The 23,027-nt window shown below is 44.7% G+C and overlaps 2 protein-coding genes across 4 annotated transcripts in view; both read right to left on the bottom strand.

Moving 5' to 3' along the window:
* The window catches only part of LOC123742381 (protein Dok-7), a 65,904-nt gene extending 51,885 nt beyond the window's left edge, over positions 1-14,019 (bottom strand). Inside the window, exons 1-4 of the mRNA XM_082973974.1 lie at positions 13,942-14,019; positions 13,785-13,830; positions 4,932-5,162; positions 719-919 (exon numbers count right to left, since the gene is read on the bottom strand). Of these exons, the coding sequence (XP_082830100.1) occupies positions 719-919; positions 4,932-5,162; positions 13,785-13,830; positions 13,942-13,995 (532 nt within the window). The 5' untranslated portion in view covers positions 13,996-14,019. The remainder of the gene's footprint in view (positions 1-718; positions 920-4,931; positions 5,163-13,784; positions 13,831-13,941) is intronic.
* A 2,878-nt stretch (positions 14,020-16,897) lies between these two features.
* rgs12b (regulator of G protein signaling 12b) overlaps positions 16,898-23,027 on the bottom strand; it is a 104,972-nt gene continuing 98,842 nt past the window's right edge. For all 3 annotated transcript variants that reach the window (XM_082973971.1, XM_082973970.1, XM_082973972.1), the window contains exon 23: positions 16,898-20,837. In XM_082973971.1, coding sequence (XP_082830097.1) covers positions 20,365-20,837 — 473 coding nt within the window. In that variant the 3' untranslated portion in view covers positions 16,898-20,364. The remainder of the gene's footprint in view (positions 20,838-23,027) is intronic.

The following is a 23,027-nucleotide window of genomic DNA, read 5'->3' as shown; positions in this document are numbered from 1 at the left end:
AGGCCACAGACCTGGTGAACTATGAAAATGGAAATATGGACCAGGGATGGAGGCCACAGACCTGGTGAACTATGAATATGGAAATATGGACCAGGGATGGAGGCCACAGACCTGGTGAACTATGAATATGGAAATATGGACCAGGGATGGAGGCCACAGACCTGGTGAACTATGAATATGGAAATATGGACCAGGGATGGAGGCCACAGACCTGGTGAACTATGAATATGGAAATATGGACCAGGGATGGAGGCCACAGACCTGGTGAACTATGAATATGGAAATATGGACCAGGGATGGAGGCCACAGACCTGGTGAACTATGAATATGGAAATATGGACCAGGGATGGAGGCCACAGACCTGGTGAACTATGAATATGGAAATATGGACCAGGGATGGAGGCCACAGACCTGGTGAACTATGAAAATGGAGATATGGACCAGGGATGGAGGCCACAGACCTGGTGAACTATGAATATGGAAATATGGACCAGGGATGGAGGCCACAGACCTGGTGAACTATGAAAATGGAAATATGGACCAGGGATGGAGGCCACAGACCTGGTGAACTATGAAAATGGAGATATGTAATTGTTTTGGAATTCTTATTAAATCTAGCTAACTCATTGACACAGTGGATTCCATTCTCAAAAGTAGTGCACTACATAGGGAACGGCGTGCCATTTGGGACACGAACACGTTGTGGTTCCATACTCACAGTATCCACATCTAGTGCCGCCCTCAAACACAAAGCCATTGGGCACGTCGCCATAGCGACGCAGGTCTGACAGCTTCCACTGGCCAATCACGGCCGGTGGGAGGTCCCTAGTGAGGACCAATAGGTTGTTGCACAGGTGCAGGGTGGCAGGACCACTCTCTAGCTTAGTTCCTGGCTGAACTCCTACACTGAACCTGTGGACTGGTTGAGAGAGAGAGGGGAGAGAAAGAGAGGGGGAGGGAGGGAGGGAGAGAGAGAGAGAGAGGGGAGAGAGAGATGGGGAAGAGGGAGAGAGAGAGAGGGAGGGGGAGGGAGGCAGGGAGAGAAAGGGAGAGAGAGAGGGGGAGCGAGAGAGGGGGGAGCGAGAGAGGAAGAGAGGGGAGAGAGAGAGAGAGAGGGGGGAGGGAGAGAGGGGGAGGGAGGGAGAGAGAGAGAGAAAGGGGAGAGAGGGGGAGCGAGGGGAGAGAGAGAGAGAGAGAGAGGGGGGGAGGGAGAGAGGGGGAGGGAGGGAGAGAGAGATTCATTATTATTCAAACCAAGCTAAAGGCGAACAGAGAGATAATGAAGGTAACAGACAGAGCTGACACGGAGGATAAGTCTAGGACAGAATACATACACCTCAGCACATACACACGGCTGGGTGATTGATGCCAGTATTAATGATGATTAAACACTCTCTCTCTGCTGCTGTGATCTGTCATTAATGGGGCTCCGTCCTCTCTCTCTGTCTCTCTCTCTCTCTGTCTCTCTCTCTGCTGGCTGTGATCTGTCATTAATGGGGCTCCGTCCTCTCTCTCTGTCTGTCTCTCTCTCTCTCTGTCTCTCTGCTGGCTGTGATCTGTCATTAATGGGGCTCCGTCCTCTCTCTCTGTCTGTCTCTCTCTCTCTCTCTGCTGGCTGTGATCTGTCATCAATGGGGCTCCGTCCTCTCTCTCTCTCTCTCTCTGCTGGCTGTGATCTGTCATCAATGGGGCTCCGTCCTCTCTCTCTCTCTCTCTGTCTGTCTCTCTGTCTCTCTGCTGGCTGTGATCTGTCATCAATGGGGCTCCATCCTCTCTCTCTGTCTGTCTCTCTCTCTCTCTCGGCTGGCTGTGATCTGTCATCAATGGGGCTCCATCTTGGCTTGTGGAAGTATTCACCCCCCTTGGCATTTTTCCTATTTTGTTGCCTTACAACCAAGACATTTAAATGTTTCCCCTTAATCCACTCGAGTGCTGCTTTAGCAGTATGCTTAGGGCCATTGTCCTGCTGGAAGGTGAACCTCCGTCCCAATCTCAAATCTCTGGAAGGCTGAAACAGGTTTCCCTCAAGAATTTCCCTGCATTTAGTGCCATCCATCATTCCTTCAATTCTGACCAGTTTCCCAGTCCTTGCCGATGAAAAACCTCCCCACAGCATGATGCTGCCACCACCATGCTTCACTGTGGGGATGGTGTTCTCAGGGTGATGAGAGGTGTTGGGTTTGCGCCAGACATAGCGTTTTCCTTGATGGCCAAAAAGCAACATTTTAGTCTCATCTGACCAGAGTACCTTCTTCGATATGTTTGGGGAGTCTCCCACATGCCTTTTGACGAACTCTGCTTATTTTTTCTTTATGTAATGGCTTTTTTCTGGCCACTCTTCCATAAAACCCAGCTCTGTGGAGTGTACGGCTTAAAGTGGTCCTATGGACAGATACTCTAATCTCCGCTGTGGAGCTTTGTAGCTCCTTCAGGGTTATCTTTGGTCTCTTTGTTGCAGACTCTGGGGCCTTTCAGAACAGGTGTATATATACACTGAGATCATGTGACAGATCATGTGACACTTAGATTGCACACAGGTGGACTTTATTTAACTAATTATGTGACTTCTGAAGGTAATTGGTTGCACCAGATCTTATTTAGGGGCTTCATAGCAAAGGCGGTGAATACATATGCATGCACCACTTTTCCGTTTTAAATTTTTTGAAGTTCTTTTCATTTCACTTCACCAATTTGGACTATTTTGTGTATGTCCATTACATGAAATCCAAATAAAAATCTATTTAAATTACAGGTTGTAATGCAACAAAATAGGAAAAACGCCAAGGGGGATGAATACTTTTGCAAGGCACTGCATGTAGGGAATTTGGGATGCAGGCTGGTTGTCTGTTGATGCCGCTTTTATAAAGACCTCATCACACACAGACACAGACAAACAGGCACAGACATAGAGAAACACACACACACAGACAAACAAACACACACTCACACCATCACATACACATTCAGACTAGGTCATCTGAGGACAGAAGCAAAGGTCTGTTCACTCAGTTCCACAACACTGAACAGCACAGTGGAATGAAACACGTTGTAGAGGACTGACTGACTGGCAGGCTAGCTGGCTAGCTGGCTGGCAGAGAGAGAGAGCGAGGGAGACGAAGACAGATACAGAGAAGCAGAGGAGATAAAGAAAGGAGAAAAACAAGCACAGAGCAGGAGGGAGAGAGAGAGAAAGAATGAAGGTCTGCGAAGAAGGTCTACAGTAGCCTCAGCAGCACTCTGTATGGTAGCACCATGTTGTAGCTGGAGGACAGCTAGCTTCCGTCCTCCTCTGGGTACATTGACTTCAATACAAAACCTAGGTGGCTCATGGTTCTCACCCCCTTCCATAGACTTACACAGTAACTATGACAACTTCCGGAGGACGTCCTCCAACCTATCAGTGCTCTTGCAGCATGAACTGACAGGTTGTCCACCCAATCAAAGGATCAGAGTATGAATCTAGTACTGGAAGCATAAGATACAGCTAGCAAGCAGCTAATCATGGTGAGTGGTTGACTCAAAAAGAGAAAATAGTTGAACAGCTTTGAACAAATTAATTTTTAACAAAATTAAGAAGCAAGAGAGAGAGCGAAACAGCCAGCCAGACAGCCAGACAGACAGACAGCCAGCCAGCCAGCCAGCCAGCCAGACAGACAGACAGACAGACAGACAGACAGACAGACAGACAGACAGACAGACAGACAGACAGACAGACAGACAGACAGACAGACAGACAGACAGACAGAGAGAGCGAAACAGAGAGAGAGAGCTATATTCCGTTTTTAGCTAATGCAGCTGGTTAAGCCTACTGAACAACCTGACACAAACACAGAGGAATGCTATTGATGTTAGCTAGCTGGCTAAGGCTATCCAACACGGAAACTCTTCCAAGTCAAGGTGAGCTTTAGGTTTTAATACATGCATTGCCATGGGGGGCCCGCCGGTGTAACTGCTAAACTGCTTGCTGTACTGCGTGATTGTACACACGGATTGTGGGTTCACTACCGCGTTAGTTCTATGTTGGTTTAACTATAACGTTAATATGGTGACAATGATGTAGACTGTGTAGCGGTTAGCGGTTATGATATGAAGGTTTGGCTTGGAGATGTTTTTGCACCTGGTCACAGACAGCTGTTGTTTTGTGCGCCGAAATCCACAAGCGAAAGGAAAAGGTGAGGAGGAGGAGAGCACGTAGATGCTAGAAGGAATTATACAACGAGCAAAGTGATGATGCTGTACGTGGCTGCTATGGAAGTGAACTGTGTGTGTGGGTGATAACAGGTGTATTCATTCCGTCGATTTTGTTGCAAAAATGTTTTTTTCAAGGGAAGCAAATGGAACGAAACCCGGGACGGACCTACTTGAATTTGTCCAATAGAAAACTCTTGTTTAAGTTGCAAAACGTTTTGAAAAAAAAGGTTTTGCAACTGTTTGGAGAAAAGATTACACCCCAGACCAGCTAGACGCAGGCGGTATTGAATGTGTCACTGTCTGTCACCTTGACTACGATAATTTATCTCTCGACCTGTGTGCACCTACGTTGTAAAACTTTCATTCATAGGCTAGGTTGTAGCAACCTCATGATGGGTACAGGGAACATTCTAGTATCATGTAGTAGCCTAGACCTTTCGCTGTTACATTGAACTGGGTGAATGGAATATGAATGACAGTCATCCAACATGCTGTAATAGAAATAAGGCCAAGCTCATTAAACAAACCAAAAATAATCCTCCCTAATGTTGACGGCACCAACCGCCACTGGTCTAGACTGAGATGTACTTATTAAACCAACTTCTTCACAAACACCAGGGCACGCACACACACACACACACACACACACACACACACACACACACACACACACACACACACACACACACACACACACACACACACACACCAGCCACCCCCCCCCCTCCCCTCCACTCAACCTTCTCCCAGGCTGTATCTCAGCCTAGCGTCCCATGCCGTCAGCCCCTCTCTGCTGTCGAAGCCCAGTCCCACTGTGTGTCCCAGACAGAGGATGGTGAGGGTGTAGGTCACCCCGTCGTAGCCTAACCCCGGCTCCACTCCACAGATCCCCTCCAAGGTCATCTGCAGCCGCTCACGACGACCCCTGACCTTATCGGACTTATCCCGGTAGACCAGGAGAGAGAGGCAGTCTGGGTAGAGAGGGAGAAGAGGAGAGATGGTGACCTGGGCACACAAACATAGAATCCATTTGAGAGATAGATGGGAGGGGTTGAGGGTAGCTGAAGGATGGGACTGGATGGTCTTCAGAGATAGATGGGAGGGGTTGAGGGTAGCTGAAGGATGGGACTGGATGGTGTTCAGAGATAAATGGGAGGGGTTGAGGGGAGCTGAAGGATGGGACTGGATGGTGTTCAGAGATAGATGGGAGGGGTTGAGGGTAGCTGAAGGATGGGACTGGATGGTGTTCAGAGATAGATGGGAGGGGTTGAGGGGAGCTGAAGGATGGGACTGGATGGTGTTCAGAGATAGATGGGAGGGGTTGAGGGGAGCTGAAGGATGGGACTGGATGGAGCTGAAGGATGGGACTGGATGGTGTTCAGAGATAGATGGGAGGGGTTGAAGGGAGCTGAAGGATGGGACTGGATGGTGTTCAGAGATAGATGGGAGGGTTGAGTGGAGCTGAAGGATGGGACTGGATGGTGTTCAGAGATAGATGGGAGGGGTTGAGTGGAGCTGAAGGATGGGACTGGATGGTGTTCAGAGATAGATGGGAGGGGTTGATGGGAGCTGAAGGATGGGACTGGATGGTGTTCAGAGATAGATGGGAGGGGTTGAGGGGAGCTGAAGGGTGGGACTGGATGGTGTTCAGAGATAGATGGGAGGGGTTGAGTGGAGCTGAAGGATGGGACTGGATGGTGTTCAGAGATAGATGGGAGGGGTTGAGGGTAGCTGAAGGATGGGACTGGATGGTGTTCAGAGATAGATGGGAGGGGTTGAGGGGAGCTGAAGGATGGGACTGGATGGTGTTCAGAGATAGATGGGAGGGTTGAGTGGAGCTGAAGGATGGGACTGGGTGGTGTTCAGAGATAGATGGGAGGGGTTGAGGGGAGCTGAAGGATGGGACAAAAAAAAACGAATAACTAATGTAAAATACACTGCGTCTGTTAAATGTATATAGTATGTACAGTATAAACTGGAAGTAGAAGCCTAAGTGATGTTGTTCATTAGTTTACTACAATTAGGGGAGGGGTGGTAGGGTTAGGGGACAATAATAAAGAAGGGAAATATATATATTTAAAATAATATATTTACAACAACAACTAAAATATATGGGGGATTAGAAACTACATTGATAGAAGCCACAATCTATCTGCAATATTAAAGCTGTTCTACCCCCTAAAAACTTAAATAAATAAAAAAAGAACCCCTTCTAATATGTAATTCTATGGACAGAACTTTATAGAACTTGATTTGCCCTGGAGAATTAGTCCTGGTTGTATGAGAACAATTCTCAATTAGTCCTGGTTGTATGAGAGCAATTCTCAATTAGTCCTGGTTGTATGAGAACAATTCTCAATTAGTCCTGGTTGTATGAGAACAATTCTCAATTAGTCCTGGTTGTATGAGAACAATCCTCAATTAGTCCTGGTTGTATGAGAACAATTCTCAATTAGTCCTGGTTATATGAGAGAAATACTCAATTAGTCCTGGTTATATGAGAACAATACTCAATTAGTCCTGGTTGTATGAGAGCAATTCTCAATTAGTCCTGGTTGTATGAGAACAATTCTCAATTAGTCGTGGTTGTATGAGAACAATTCTCAATTAGTCCTGGTAATATGAGAGAAATACTCAATTAGTCCTGGTTGAATGAGAACAATTCTCAATTAGTCCTGGTTGAATGAGAACAATTCTCAATTAGACCTGGTTGTATGAGAACAATTCTCAATTAGTCCTGGTTATATGAGAGAAATACTCAATTAGTCCTGGTTGTATGAGAACAATTCTCAATTAGTCCTGGTTGAATGAGAACAATTCTCAATTAGTCCTGGTTGTATGAGAACAATTCTCAATTAGTCCTGGTTGTATGAGAACAATTCTCAATTAGTCCTGGTTGTATGAGAACAATTCTCAATTAGTCCTGGTTGAATGAGAACAATTCTCAATTACAGCCTGCCTACATACAAGCATGATATACACGTTCAATGGAAATTAGGTCAACTGCCCCTTAGTCCGTTTAAAACCAGATAAGTTGGTTCTATGTGGCATCGATATGAGTCAGAAACATTCATTCCAGTGTCAAAAACTTAGACAAATTCAGGTAGGTCCCTCCACGTTTCGTTCCATTTGCTCCCGTTTGGTTCTTAAAAAGGTCAATGGTTTCCATAATGAATACACCCCTGAATTAGTCCTTGTTTGTTGTGATTGAACGGCAAAGACACCCCCCCCCAAAAAAAAACCCACATGAAACCCCACCCAGAAGACAACTCTCATTTGCCTTCAGTCATGATCTTAAGCATTGATGAAGCATTGAAGCATTGATGAAGCATTGAAGCATTGATGAAACATTGAAGCATTGATGAAGCATTGAAGAAACATTGATGAAGCATTGAAGCATTGATGAAACATTGATGAAGCATTGAAGCATTGATGAAGCATTGAAGCATTGATGAAACATTGAAGCATTGATGAAGCATTGAAGAAACATTGATGAAGCATTGAAGCATTGATGAAACATTGATGAAGCATTGAAGCATTGATGAAGCATTGAAGCATTGATGAAGCATTGAAGAAACATTGATGAAGCATTGAAGCATTGATGAAGCATTGATGAAAAACTAGGCCGAATCAGGAAGTGCAGCTGTCCTTTAATTGAGTTATAGCTTTTAAAATGTAATGTACAGGCTGTTTATGTTCCTTTAAATTGTCCAATAAATACAATGAATCAACCAACATCGTCTCTCTCTCCGTGGGAAATATAACTCAAACACTGACTAGTCTACTGTAAACGCCCCCCTCTCTCTCCGTGGGAAATGTAACTCAAACACTGACTAGTCTACTGTAAACGCCCCCCTCTCTCTCCGTGGGAAATGTAACTCAAACACTGACTAGTCTACTGTAAACGCCCCCCTCTCTCTCCGTGGGAAATGTAACTCAAACACTGACTAGTCTACTGTAAACGCCCCCCTCTCTCTCCGTGGGAAATGTAACTCAAACACTGACTAGTCTACTGTAAACGCCCCCCTCTCTCTCCGTGGGAAATGTAACTCAAACACTGACTAGTCTACTGTAAACGTCCCCCTCTCTCTCCGTGGGAAATGTAACTCAAACACTGACTAGTCTACTGTAAACAATCTATCAACTGAAATATCACTCTGAAGTATGAACTACTGTAAGTGTGAGCAGTAGCAATTTAAGGTTAGAAAACGTGGAATTGTTTCAAACTTCTCCGCTTGTTCATACGACTAATTGTGCACAGGTGTGTCTAGAGAAGTCCCTCCCCCTTGCTCTGGGTGTATTAGTAAAGTAGGACATGATTGGCCAACATCCTGATGTGATTGACCTTCAGGCTAACCAATCAGGGGTGTGCTGTGGTTGGCTTATGATTTTTGAAGGGGTATCAATGATTTATTCATATATTTAAACATACTATAGACACCATAACTTTAATGGATATATTTTAATGTATAGCTTTATGGGTTCTTTATTGGCAACTTTGCAATTGGAACAGATTGTAAATAACATGTTCCTGATAATACAGTCTAACATCCTAATGTAAATTTACATTTGAGTCATTTAGCAGACACTCTTATCCAGAGCGACTTACAGTAATGAATGCATACATTTCATTTCATGCATTTTTTTGTACTGGCCCCCCGTGGGAATCAAAGCCACAACCCTGGTGTTGCACACACCATGCTCTACCAACTGAGCCACAGGGAATAATATATATACAGGCCTCTTGTATCTGTCAGCAAAGTGGTTGCTATAGAGATGAGTCTGTACATTGTCAGTCAACCAAATGGTAACGATAGAGATGAGTCTGTATATTGTCAGTCAACAAAGTGGTTGCTAGAGATGTGTCTGTACATTGTCAGTCAACAAAGCTGTCATAGCAACACTAACACAGCTGAGTGATCCTGGTCCAGCTGAAGACTAACTAACACCATCAATACAGACTTCCTGCTGTCATAGCAACGCTAACACAGCTGAGTGATCCTGGTCCAACTGCAGACTAACTAACACTATCAATACAGACTTCCTGCTGTCATAGCAACACTAACACAGCTGAGTGATCCTGGTACAGCTGCAGACTAACTAACACTATCAATACAGACTTCCTGCTGTCATAGCAACGCTAACACAGCTGAGTGATCCTGGTCCAACTGCAGACTAACTAACACTATCAATACAGACTTCCTGCTGTCATAGCAACACTAACACAGCTGAGTGATCCTGGTACAGCTGCAGACTAACTAACACTATCAATACAGACTTCCTGCTGTCATAGCAACGCTAACACAGCTGAGTGATCCTGGTCCAGCTGCAGGCTAACTAACACTATCAATACAGACTTCCTGCTGTCATAGCAACACTAACACAGCTGAGTGATCCTAGTCCAGCTGCAGGCTAACTAACACCATCAATACAGACTTCCTGCTGTCATAGCAACACTAACACAGCTGAGTGATCCTGGTCCAGCTGCAGACTAACTAACACCATCAATACAGACTTCCTGCTGTCATAGCAACACTAACACAGCTGAGTGATCCTGGTCCAGCTGCAGGCTAACTAACACTATCAATACAGACTTCCTGCTGTCATAGCAACGCTAACACAGCTGAGTGATCCTGGTCCAGCTGCAGACTAACTAACACTATCAATACAGACTTCCTGCTGTCATAGCAACGCTAACACAGCTGAGTGATCCTGGTCCAGCTGCAGACTAACTAACACTATCAATACAGACTTCCTGCTGTCATAGCAACACTAACACAGCTGAGTGATCCTGGTCCAGCTGCAGACTAACTAACACTATCAATACAGACTTCCTGCTGTCATAGCAACGCTAACACAGCTGAGTGATCCTGGTCCAGCTGCGGACTAACTAACACTATGAATACAGACTTCCTGCTGTCATAGCAACGCTAACACAGCTGAGTGATCCTGGTCCAGCTGCGGACTAACTAACACTATCAATACAGACTTCCTGCTGTCATAGCAACGCTAACACAGCTGAGTGATCCTGGTCCAGCTGCAGACTAACTAACACTATCAATACAGACTTCCTGCTGTCATAGCAACGCTAACACAGCTGAGTGATCCTGGTCCAGCTGCAGACTAACTAACACTATCAATACAGACTTCCTGCTGTCATAGCAACACTAACACAGCTGAGTGATCCTGGTCCAGCTGCAGACTAACTAACACCATCAATACAGACTTCCTGCTGTCATAGCAACGCTAACACAGCTGAATGATCCTGGTCCAGCTGCAGACTAACTAACACTATCAATACAGACTTCCTGCTGTCATAGCAACACTAACACAGCTGAGTGATCCTGGTCCAGCTGCAGACTAACTAACACTATCAATACAGACTTCCTGCTGTCATAGCAACGCTAACACAGCTGAGTGATCCTGGTCCAGCTGCAGGCTAACTAACACTATCAATACAGACTTCCTGCTGTCATAGCAACGCTAACACAGCTGAGTGATCCTGGTCCAGCTGCAGGCTAACTAACACTATCAATACAGACTTCCTGCTGTCATAGCAACGCTAACACAGCTGAGTGATCCTGGTCCAGCTGCAGACTAACTAACACTATCAATACAGACTTCCTGCTGTCATAGCAACACTAACACAGCTGAGTGATCCTGGTCCAGCTGCAGGCTAACTAACACTATCAATACAGACTTCCTGCTGTCATAGCAACGCTAACACAGCTGAGTGATCCTGGTCCAGCTGCAGACTAACTAACACCATCAATACAGACTTCCTGCTGTCATAGCAACGCTAACACAGCTGAGTGATCCTGGTCCAGCTGCAGACTAACTAACACTATCAATACAGACTTCCTGCTGTCATAGCAACGCTAACACAGCTGACTGATCCTGGTCCAGCTGCAGACTAACTAACACTATCAATACAGACTTCCTGCTGTCATAGCAACGCTAACACAGCTGAGTGATCCTGGTCCAGCTGCAGACTAACTAACACTATCAATACAGACTTCCTGCTGTCATAGCAACGCTAACACAGCTGAGTGATCCTGGTCCAGCTGCAGACTAACTAACACTATCAATACAGACTTCCTGCTGTCATAGCAACGCTAACACAGCTGACTGATCCTGGTCCAGCTGCAGACTAACTATATATATAGATTCCAACAGGCTCAGAGACAGTTTCTATCTACAAGCCATCAGAATGCTGAACACTTGAACTGGACTGATCACCTGCTCTGATTATCCGCACCTTATCACACATCACAACCGCTGCTACCAGACTATTATAGTGCTCAATGTATAAGTAACCGATGTGAAATGGCTAATTAGTTAGTTAGCGGTGGTGCGCGCTAATAGCGTTTCAATCGGTGACGTCACTCGCTCTCAGACCTGAAGTAGTTGTTCCCCTTGCTCTGCAAGAGCCGCGGCTTTTGTGGCACGATGGGTAACGATGCTTTGTGGGTGTCAGTTGTTGATGTGTGCAGAGGGTCCCTGGTTCGAGCCCAGGTTGGGGCGAAGAGAGGGACGGAAGCTACACTGTTACATATACACTGCCCACCCATCCTCCCTTCCCAATACACATAACACAATGGCACCGACAGAGAGGGCTGCCTCGCTTCTAGTCCTTAGGAAACTCTGCAGTGTTTTTTTAATGTATTATTTCTTACATTGTTAGCCCAGAAAATCTAAAGTGTTATTACATACAGCCGGGAAGAACTATTGGATATTGGAGCGGCATCAACTTACCAGAAACTGCACCTTAACCTATGTCGCTCGGCCATCGCTCATCCATATATTCATATTCATATATTCTTATTCCATCCCTTTACTTAGATGTGTTTTATTTATTAGTTGTGGAATTGTTAAGAATATATGTTTTACATCAGGAGAGAAGTGGCCAATTAGACGCCACCGTGACAGAGAGGGGGCGCTGTCCGAGGGACATAACAGACCAATTAGACGCCACCGTGACAGAGAGGGAGGGCTGTCCAAGGGACATAACAGACCAATTAGATGCCACCGTGACAGAGAGGGAGGACTGTCCGAGGGACATAACAGACCAATTAGATGCCACCGTGACAGAGAGGGAGGACTGTCCGAGGGACATAACAGACCAATTAGACGCCACCGTGACAGAGAGGGGGGGCTGTCCGAGGGACATAACAGACCAATTAGACGCCACCGTGACAGAGAGGGAGGGCTGTCCGAGGGCAATAACAGACCAATTAGACGCCACCGTGACAGAGAGGGAGGACTGTCCGAGGGACATAACAGACCAATTAGACTGGCTGTCCGAGGAACATAACAGACTGGCTGTCCGAGGAACATAACAGACTGGCTGTCCGAGGGACATAACAGACTGGCTGTCCGAGGGACATAACAGACTGGCTGTCCGAGGGACATAACAGACTGGCTGTCCGAGGGACATAACAGACTGGCTGTCCGAGGGACATAACAGACTGGCTGTCCGAGGGACATAACAGACTGGCTGTCCGAGGAACATAACAGACTGGCTGTCCGAGGGACATAACAGACTGGCTGTCCGAGGAACATAACAGACTGGCTGTCCGAGGGACATAACAGACTGGCTGTCCGAGGAACATAACAGACTGGCTGTCCGAGGGACATAACAGACTGGCTGTCTGAGGGACATAACAGCACAGCCCCATCAAGGAAAGAAATATCCAATAAACAGCCGCACTGGCAGCCAATCGGTCTCCTCAAAGGCAGAGGAACACAGGGTCTAGTGGGAACCACTCTTAGAATTAGAATCACTGTGTATTCCAGAACACAAGGCACAAGTTGTTCTAGAACATGTTGAAGTCTTCAGAGACATCAATACAAATATTTACTCTACACAATATACCTTAGTTCCACCGAGAGACAATGCTAAGTCTGAAGAAAGGAAAATTACTAACACAGATCTGTCTCTTCAAGTGTTTCAGTCTGATTCTTTCTTCTCATCACTGCTCTTCAGAGCCATACACACACACACACACACACACACACACACACACACACACACACACACACACACACACACACACACACACACACACACACACACACACACACACACACACACACACACACACACACACACACACACACACACCAGTGAAAGCAATTAGTCAGAATGATATGGTATACTTCTTATGTAAGCCTTTGGCTTTAAATACGTAGCATAGGTAGTTAAACTAGCCTGACTTTGTTACTTGGACACAACTAAGTCCTGTAAGTAGTCTAAGCATTGAAATAAATGCTATTTCTGTTAAACCAATATATATACAGTCTTCTCAAGGCGTTTGTGTTAAAGACTAACATAAGGGTATAAGTTTTTAAATCCATGTGTTAAGTGTTGCGCGATCCCCCCACACGTGTAACCGTGGTTATGTGATATTTGCACTATGCGCTCCGGTTGGCGTGTCGCCAAATGTCACATTGACAAGTCGCGCTTACTTTTAATTCCTGAAAATCTGATTGGTGAAAGATTACAGTGAAAACATTTAAAAGACTGCTACATTATTTCTAAACGTTGGAGATGTTTTCCATGTAGTATTAGTTAGTTGGTTTCGTAGACCTACCTGCGACCGGGGACGGCTTCCGCAACGTGACCCAACGACTCTTCCACTGCAAAGCAAGTTAAAGCAAATACATCAAACAGTCAAATCCACACGTTATTGTATTAACGTCTAACTTCCCGGGAAACGTTTGAAGATGTGATATAAATGTGATAAGAACCTTTTTGCCATCTCTGAATTTAACTTGTCCCTCCACTACAACTGTATCTGTCATCTTCTGACATAGCTCAGAACAGCTGACTGTGTGTGTGTGTGTGTGTGTGTGTGTGTGTGTGTGTGTGTGTGTGTGTGTGTGTGTGTGTGTGTGTGTGTGGCGCGCGCACCCGTTACCCGGTCCAATTCCTGACAGTTGGGGTCACTTTCAAAATAACTTTTTAACAGCCCCCCCCCACCGGCGGCCCTCACACACACCACTCTATCCCCGAGAAAACACGCCACTCACGCGGGGAAAGGGGCCAGCCACCCACCGAGGGGCCAGCCGATAGTTTGCGCAGTTGTTAGCTAGTGTCAAGGGTGATTGTTTACAATGTCGCCGATTAAATGAAAGTTACATAGCAAGCATACCTTTCTTTCACTTATCGCATAGGGTTGTCATGCTTTTCTAGAGCTTTTCCCTTAGACCAGGGGGGGACTGGGACCAGATATCGGCCTTGGAATTTATAACACACCCATTTTTAGCCAAATAATTATAATTTTGTGCAAAAAAAAAAAAAAAGGTTTGACAGGCCCACTGGGCTACATATAGACCAGCACATCTGGCATTTGCCAGAAATGCCAGAAGGCCAGTCCGCCCCTGCCTTAGACCATAGAGAAGCCTGTTCTACTCATTCTGATTCTACAGCTAGACAGGGATATGTACTGATAGAGCCTACTGTCTTTTAGTCAACAGCTCCTTCTTAATCTTCCCACTGGGCTAAAAAAAACGTGTTAAATCAACGTTGTTTCAACATCATTTCAGCCCAAAACATCGATGTGAAGATGTGGAAAACTGATTTAGATAAAAGGCATCAACATGAGGGAATGTTGTATTTTTTTCACCCAATTACATGGTGCCATTTTTAGTTGAATTCACGTTAATTGACAACTCAACCAAATGTAAATCCAAACAAGGCCACAGTAACATGCCTTCCCCCAGGATGATGCAGCCCCCCCCCCCCCCCTTGGGACAATTAGTGTCATTTGTCAAGCTCAAACATGACAGCAACTGTGCTTGTTCAATGTTTGGAATTTCAGTTGATTACTATAGCGCCCCCCTTTGGCCAATCAGTGTCATTTTGTAAAGACCAGTTCTATGGCTAGACGCATCGTCCGTTTTGTCAGAATCAGCCCAGTGGCGTCTGAGGTATTGTGTGTGACTAGCATACTGTACGTACTGACGTACGAACGGACGGAGACAGATCCATAGTGTCCCCTATGAAGAAAATGTCCCACTACAGACATCTGTTAAAGAGAGGCTCTGCTTCTTTCAGTTGACACCACACTCCATAAAGCCAGTCCTGCAGGCTTTAGTTTGATCTCAACTTGATTATTGTCCAGTCATATGGTCAGGTGCTGCAAAGAAGGGCCTAGAAGAACTGCAGCTGGCGCAGAACAGAGCGGCACATCTTGCTCTTCACTGTAACCAGAGAGCTAATATCAATACTATGCCAGTCTCTCCTGGCTAAAAGAAGAGAAGAGACTGACTACTTCTTGTTTTTATAACAAACAATGTGTTGGAAATTGTTTGCATAATCAACTTACACACAGCACTGATACCATCACTTACCCCATCAGACATGCCACCAGGGGTCTATTGACGTTCTGTATTATGTCATGGTTCATGTTTTGTGTGGATCCCCAGGAAGAGTAGCTGCTGCTATGGAAACAGATAATGATCCTAATAAACCCCAGGAAGAGAAGCTGCTGCTATAGAAACAGATAATGATCCTAATAAACCCCAGGAAGAGTAGCTGCTGCTATAGAAACAGATAATGATCCTAATAAACCCCAGGAAGAGAAGCTGCTGCTATAGAAACAGATAATGATCCTAATAAACCCCAGGAAGAGAAGCTGCTGCTATAGAAACAGATAATGATCCTAATAAACCCCAGGAAGAGAAGCTGCTGCTATAGAAACAGATAATGATCCTAATAAACCCCAGGAAGAGAAGCTGCTGCTATAGAAACAGATAATGATCCTAATAAACCCCAGGAAGAGAAGCTGCTGATTTAGAAACAGATAATGGGGATCCTAATAAACCCCAGGAAGAGAAGCTGCTGCTATAGAAACAGATAATGATCATAATAAACCCCAGGAAGAGAAGCTGCTGCTATAGAAACAGATAATGATCATAATAAACCCCAGGAAGAGTAGCTGCTGCTATAGAAACAGATAATGATCCTAATAAACCCCAGGAAGAGAAGCTGCTGCTATAGAAACAGATAATGATCCTAATAAACCCCAGGAAGAGAAGCTGCTGCTATAGAAACAGATAATGATCCTAATAAACCCCAGGAAGAGAAGCTGCTGCTATAGAAACAGATAATGATCATAATAAACCCCAGGAAGAGAAGCTGCTGCTATAGAAACAGATAATGATCCTAATAAACCCCAGGAAGAGAAGCTGCTGCTATAGAAACAGATAATGATCCTAATAAACCCCAGGAAGAGAAGCTGCTGCTATAGAAACAGATAATGATCCTAATAAACCCCAGGAAGAGAAGCTGCTGCTATAGAAACAGATAATGATCCTAATAAACCCCAGGAAGAGAAGCTGCTGCTATAGAAACAGATAATGATCCTAATAAACCCCAGGAAGAGAAGCTGCTGCTATAGAAACAGATAATGATCCTAATAAACCCCAGGAAGAGAAGCTGCTGCTATAGAAACAGATAATGATCCGAATAAACCCCAGGAAGAGAAGCTGCTGATATAGAAACAGATAATGATCCTAATAAACCCCAGGAAGAGAAGCTGCTGCTATAGAAACAGATAATGATCCTAATAAACCCAGGAAGAGAAGCTGCTGCTATAGAAACAGATAATGATCCTAATAAACCCCAGGAAGAGAAGCTGCTGCTATAGAAACAGATAATGATTGTAATAAACTACAAATACCAAAAACACAGGGAAATAAATACATTATTGTGATTTTATTCATGTCAATAATATCAGCTTAGCTCCAATAAACAGAAAACTGAACACTTAACAGTGATATTAATAAAGTGTGTGTGTGTGTGTGTGTGTGTGTGTGTGTGTGTGTGTGTGTGTATGTGTGTGTGTTTGTGTGTGTTAGCAAGTGTCTGAACTGTAGTAGCATTGATATGCAGTCAGAAGTCTCCTCTGAGCGTAACAAAGACCATCAATGTGGTTGTGTTGGTTGAGGATCTCTGAACACAGAGCATCAATGTGGTTGTGTTGGTTGAGGATCTCTGATGGTGATTGGTTCAGATCATATGAGGGTACGACTCCAAACAGCCATTCACATGCAGATACAGAGCCTTCAGAAGGGATTCAGACCCAGTGACCATTTTCCACATGTTGTTGTGTTACTGACTGATTTTAAAATGGATTAAATTGAGATTTTTTTTGGTCACTGGTCTACACAGAATACCCCATAATGACATCACAATACCCCATAATGACATCACAATACCCCATAATGACATCACAATACCCCATAATGACATCACAACACCCCATAATGTCAAAGTGGAATGATGTTTTTCTACATTTTTACAAATTAATATAAAAATGAAAAGCTGAAAAGTCATGAGTCAATAACGCTTAACAAGTCACATAATAAGTTGCATGGACTCACTCTGTGTGCAATAATAGTGTTTAACATGATTTTTTAATGACTACCTCATCTCTGTTCCTCACACATACTATTATCTGTAATGTCCTCAGTCGAGCAGTGAATTTCAAGACCAGGGAGGTTTTCCAATGCCTCGCAAAAAAAGAAAGCATGTACAGAAAGTTTTTTTATTCCAAAACATGCATCCTGTTTGGAACAAGGCACTAAAGTAAAACTACAAAGAAATGTGGCAAAGAAATGTACTTTATGTCCTGAATACAAAGTGTTATACTGAGGGCAAATCCAACACAACACATCAGTGAGTAACTGCCTCCTTATTTTCCAGCATGGTGGTGGCTGCATCATGGTATGAGTATGCTTGTCATCAGCAAATACTGGGGAGTTTTCAGGATAAAAATAAATGGAATGGAGCTAAGAACAGACAAACTCCTAGAGGAAAACTTGCTTCAGTCTGCTTTACACCAGACACTGGGAGAGAAATTCACCTTTCAGCAGAACAATAACCTAAAACACAAGGCCAAATCTACACTGGAGTTGCTTACCAAGAAGATGGTGAATGTTCCTGAGTAGCCAAGTTAGTTTTGATGTAAATCGGCTTGCAAATCGGCTGTCTAGCAATGATCAACAACCAACTTGACAGAGCTTGAATAATTTAAAAAAGAACAATGTACAAATATTGTACAATCCAAGTGTGCAAAGCTCTTAGAGACTTACCCAGAAAGACTCACAGCTCTTAGACTTACCCAGAAAGACTCACAGCTCTTAGACTTACCCAGAAAGACTCACAGCTCTTAGAGACTTACCCAGAAAGACTCACAGCTCTTAGACTTACCCAGAAAGACTCACAGCTCTTAGACTTACCCAGAAAGACTCACAGCTCTTAGAGACTTACCCAGAAAGACTCACAGCTCTTAGACTTACCCAGAAAGACTCACAGCTCTTAGAGACTTACCCAGAAAGACTCACAGCTCTTAGAGACTTACCCAGAAAGACTCACAGCTCTTAGACTTACCCAGAAAGACTCACAGCTCTTAGAGACTTACCCAGAAAGACTCACAGCTCTTAGAGACTTCCCCAGAAAGACTCACAGCTCTTAGAGACTTACCCAGAAAGACTCACAGCTCTTAGAGACTTACCCAGAAAGACTCACAGCTCTTAGAGACTTACCCAGAAAGACTCACAGCTCTTAGAGACTTACCCAGAAAGACTCACAGCTCTTAGAGACTTACCCAGAAAGACTCACAGCTCTTAGACATACCCAGAAAGACTCACAGCTCTTAGAGACTTACCCAGAAAGACTCACAGCTCTTAGAGACTTACCCAGAAAGACTCACAGCTCTTAGAGACTTACCCAGAAAGACTCACAGCTCTTAGAGACTTACCCAGAAAGACTCACAGCTCTTAGAGACTTACCCAGAAAGACTCACAGCTCTTAGAGACTTACCCAGAAAGACTCACAGCTCTTAGAGACTTACCCAGAAAGACTCACAGCTCTTAGAGACTTACCCAGAAAGACTCACAGCTCTTAGAGACTTACCCAGAAAGACTCACAGCTCTTAGACTTACCCAGAAAGACTCACAGCTCTTAGAGACTTACCCAGAAAGACTCACAGCTCTTAGAGACTTACCCAGAAAGACTCACAGCTCTTAGACTTACCCAGAAAGACTCACAGCTCTTAGACTTACCCAGAAAGACTCACAGCTCTTAGAGACTTACCCAGAAAGACTCACAGCTCTTAGAGACTTACCCAGAAAGACTCACAGCTCTTAGAGACTTACCCAGAAAGACTCACAGCTCTTAGAGACTTACCCAGAAAGACTCACAGCTCTTAGAGACTTACCCAGAAAGACTCACAGCTCTTAGAGACTTACCCAGAAAGACTCACAGCTCTTAGAGACTTACCCAGAAAGACTCACAGCTCTTAGAGACATACCCAGAAAGACTCACAGCTCTTAGAGACTTACCCAGAAAGACTCACAGCTCTTAGAGACTTACCCAGAAAGACTCACAGCTCTTAGAGACTTACCCAGAAAGACTCACAGCTCTTAGAGACTTACCCAGAAAGACTCACAGCTCTTAGAGACTTACCCAGAAAGACTCACAGCTGTAATCGCTGCCAAAGGTGATTCTAACATGTATTGACTCAGAGGTGTGAATACTTATGTAAATGAGGTATTTCTGTATTTCATTTTCAACAAATTTGGTAAAATGTCTAAAAACATATTTCCACTTTGTCATTATGGGGTATTGTGATGTCATTATGGGGTATTGTGATGTCATTATGGGGTATTGTGATGTCATTATGGGGTATTGTGATGTCATTATGGGGTATTGTGATGTCATTATGGGGTAGTGTGTGTAGATGGGTGAGAATTTATTTTAATTGAATCCATCTTGAATTCAGGCTGTAACACAACAAAATGTGGAATAAGTCAACAGGTATGAATGCTTTCTGAAGGCACTGTAGTCAACTATAGTCATTTTCTATACCACAATATCTATAGTCAGTTACAGGAGTTTTCTATATCACAATATCCATACAGACTTGCTTTATCGTACACATGAGCAGTCTCTATAGCAACAACAGATATTTATGAGGCTGGAATAGAAAAAATTAGGTTGAATTCATGATTTTAATTTCCATGGACCCCGACCTTAGTAATGAGCATCAATTAATAAGCCAACATTTCAAATGGTAGACAAGGCCTCCAAAATATCTGCTGGTCCTGACATTAAAGGATGGCTTTGACCAGGGAGCGTCCATTCTACAGAATCTAACTCTATGCTCAGACAAATGTGGCCTTAAACCTGCTTCTGTCCGCCGCGCTTTGTCTCTCTCCCGATAGGCTCCTGCCGACCCGTCTCTCTGCCGATTGGCTTCTGCCAATCCGTCTCTGCTCTGGTTGGCTCTTAGCGCTGACCAATGACGTGAGTTCTGACGTCTGGTACACACCCGTCCTCACCCTGCCACCACGACGGCAGAGTTCCGAGGCCACGCCCTCACAGTTCTGTCCCAGCTTGGAATCTCGGAGGTCCCGGAACCTCCCGGAACCTTCAGGTGTGGAGTTGGTTTCAACCCGATCCACATCTAGCCTGGCTCGGTTGGGGCGCGAGGGCGATTTGGATTTACGAGAGCGAGGAGCACGAGAAGGGGGTTTCGAGAGAGGTGGTGGCGCCCTCTTCTGGTGAGATTTGAAAGTGCCTCCTCTGTCCCTCTCTCTCCTCTTGTCTCCGTCTCGGTCTCTGTCCCTGTCTTTGCCTGAAGGGTAAAGGATTAGGACAGGTTGCTTATAACCGTTGATGGAATCATCAATGCCACTGCAAACACACAAACACACGAAAGAGGACACACACATGCAGGTATCAGACAGCCTGAGCGTTGCTGCTCCATCAATTGCATTCAGACTGGGACTTTTAATGGAAGCAGTAGGAATGAGTTGTCTATCACACACACACACACACACACACACACACACACACACACACCACACACACACACACACACACACACTACGATACACTGCCAATTATTTCTCTCTCTGTCTCCGTCTCTCTCAATTCAATTCTAGGGGCTTTATTGGCAAGGGAAACATATGTTAACATCTCTGTCTCCCCCTCTCTCTCTGTCTCTCACTCTCTGTCTTTCTCTCTCTGTCTCTCTCTCTCTCTGTCTCTCTCTCTCTCTCTCTCTGTCTTTCTCTCTCTGTCTCTCTCTCTCTGTTCTCTCTCTCTGTCTCTCACTCTCTGTCTCTCTCTCTCTGTCTCTCTCTCTGTCTCTCTCTCTCTCTCTGTCTCTCTCTGTCTGTCTCTCTCTGTCTCTCTCTGTCTCTGTTCAGTACCATTCTCTAACAGCAGATGGAGACATCTAATGAATAGATCTGATGACAGAGACTGTAATCAGTCTTTAAACACCAGCCTGGTCAACAGTAGTCTATCTTTAAGGGCAACGGTAGTACACCACCAGTGACCAGAGCCCTATTCCCTATATAGTGCCCTATCTTTAAGGGCAACAGTAGTTCACTATATAAGGAATAGGATGCCATTTGGGGCTCAGCCAGTGACTTTCTCTGATCTGTAGGCTATTGAGCCTCTCTAAAACACTGAAAAGACAGAGGCGCTCTCTCTCTGTATGTCTCTCTCTCTGTCTCTCTCTCTCTGTCTCTCTCTTTCTCTCTCTCTCTGTCTCTCTCTGTCTCTCTCTGTCTCTCTCTCTGTCTCTCTCTCTCTCTCTCTCGCTCTGTCTCTCTCTGTCTCTCTCTGTCTCTCTCTCTCTCTATGTCTCTGTCTCTCTCTGTCTCTCTCTCTCTGTCTCTCTCTGTCTCTCTCTCTCTCTCTCTCTCTGTCTCTCTCTCTCTCTCCCTCTCTCTGTCTCTCTCTCTGTCTCTCTCTGTCTCTCTCTCTGTATCTGTCTCGGTCTCTATCTCTCTCTCTCCCTCTGTCTCTCTCCCTCTGTCTCTCTCTTTCTGTCTCTCTCTCTGTCTGTGACTTTCAACTGGTAAACACTTGAGAAGACTCTGTTTGAATAAATCATACTTGTGTGTGTGTGTGTGTGTGTGCGTGTGTTTAGGGTGTGTGGTTGAGGCAGTGAGTGTGTTCATTGACCTCTACAACTTGTCCATCATGAATAGCATTACCCACTCTGTACTATACTTACTGTCTCTCTCTCTCTCACACACACACACACACACACACACACACACACACACACACACACACACACACACACTTCTCTCTGCAGATTATAATATTTCCAGAGCTCTTAAACAGGACGTTGTGATGACAGAGTAAAACCCTTATGATGAATGTTATTACATCGCCTCCCTATGAAATAAAGAACTTGTTGATGAACACACTATCGGCAGTGAAGGGTGACTTATTGACTAGATGTCTGATGAAGACTGTCCAGTACAGCCATTCAGAGAGAGTGTGTGTGTGTGTGTGTGTGTGTGTTTATCACAGTGTGTGTGGTGTGTGTGTTTATCACAGTGTGTGTTTATCACAGTGTGTGTGTGTGTGTGTGTTTATCACAGTGTGTGTGGTGTGTGTGTTTATCACAGTGTGTGTGTGTGTTTATCACAGTGTGTGTGTGTGTGTGTGTGTGTGTGTGTGTGTGTGTTTATCACAGTGTGTGTGTGTGTTTATCACAGTGTGTGTGTGTGTTTATCAGTGTGTGTGTGTGTTTATCACAGTATGTGTGTGTGTTTATCACAGTGTGTGTGTGTGTGTGTGTTTATCAGTGTGTGTGTGTGTTTATCACAGTATGTGTGTGTGTTTATCACAGTGTGTGTGTGTGTTTATCACAGTGTGTGTGTGTGTTTATCACAGTGTGTGTGTGTGTTTATCACAGTGTGTGTGTGTGTGTGTGTGTTTATCACAGTGTGTGTGTGTGTGTGTGTGTTTATCACAGTGTGTGTGTGTGTGTGTGTTTATCACAGTGTGTGTGTGTGTG

This window comes from Salmo salar, chromosome 04, assembly GCF_965601325.2.
Source record: "Salmo salar chromosome 04, fSalSal1, whole genome shotgun sequence".
Taxonomy (NCBI): domain Eukaryota; kingdom Metazoa; phylum Chordata; class Actinopteri; order Salmoniformes; family Salmonidae; genus Salmo; species Salmo salar.
This window is presented reverse-complemented; position numbering and strand designations above follow the sequence as displayed.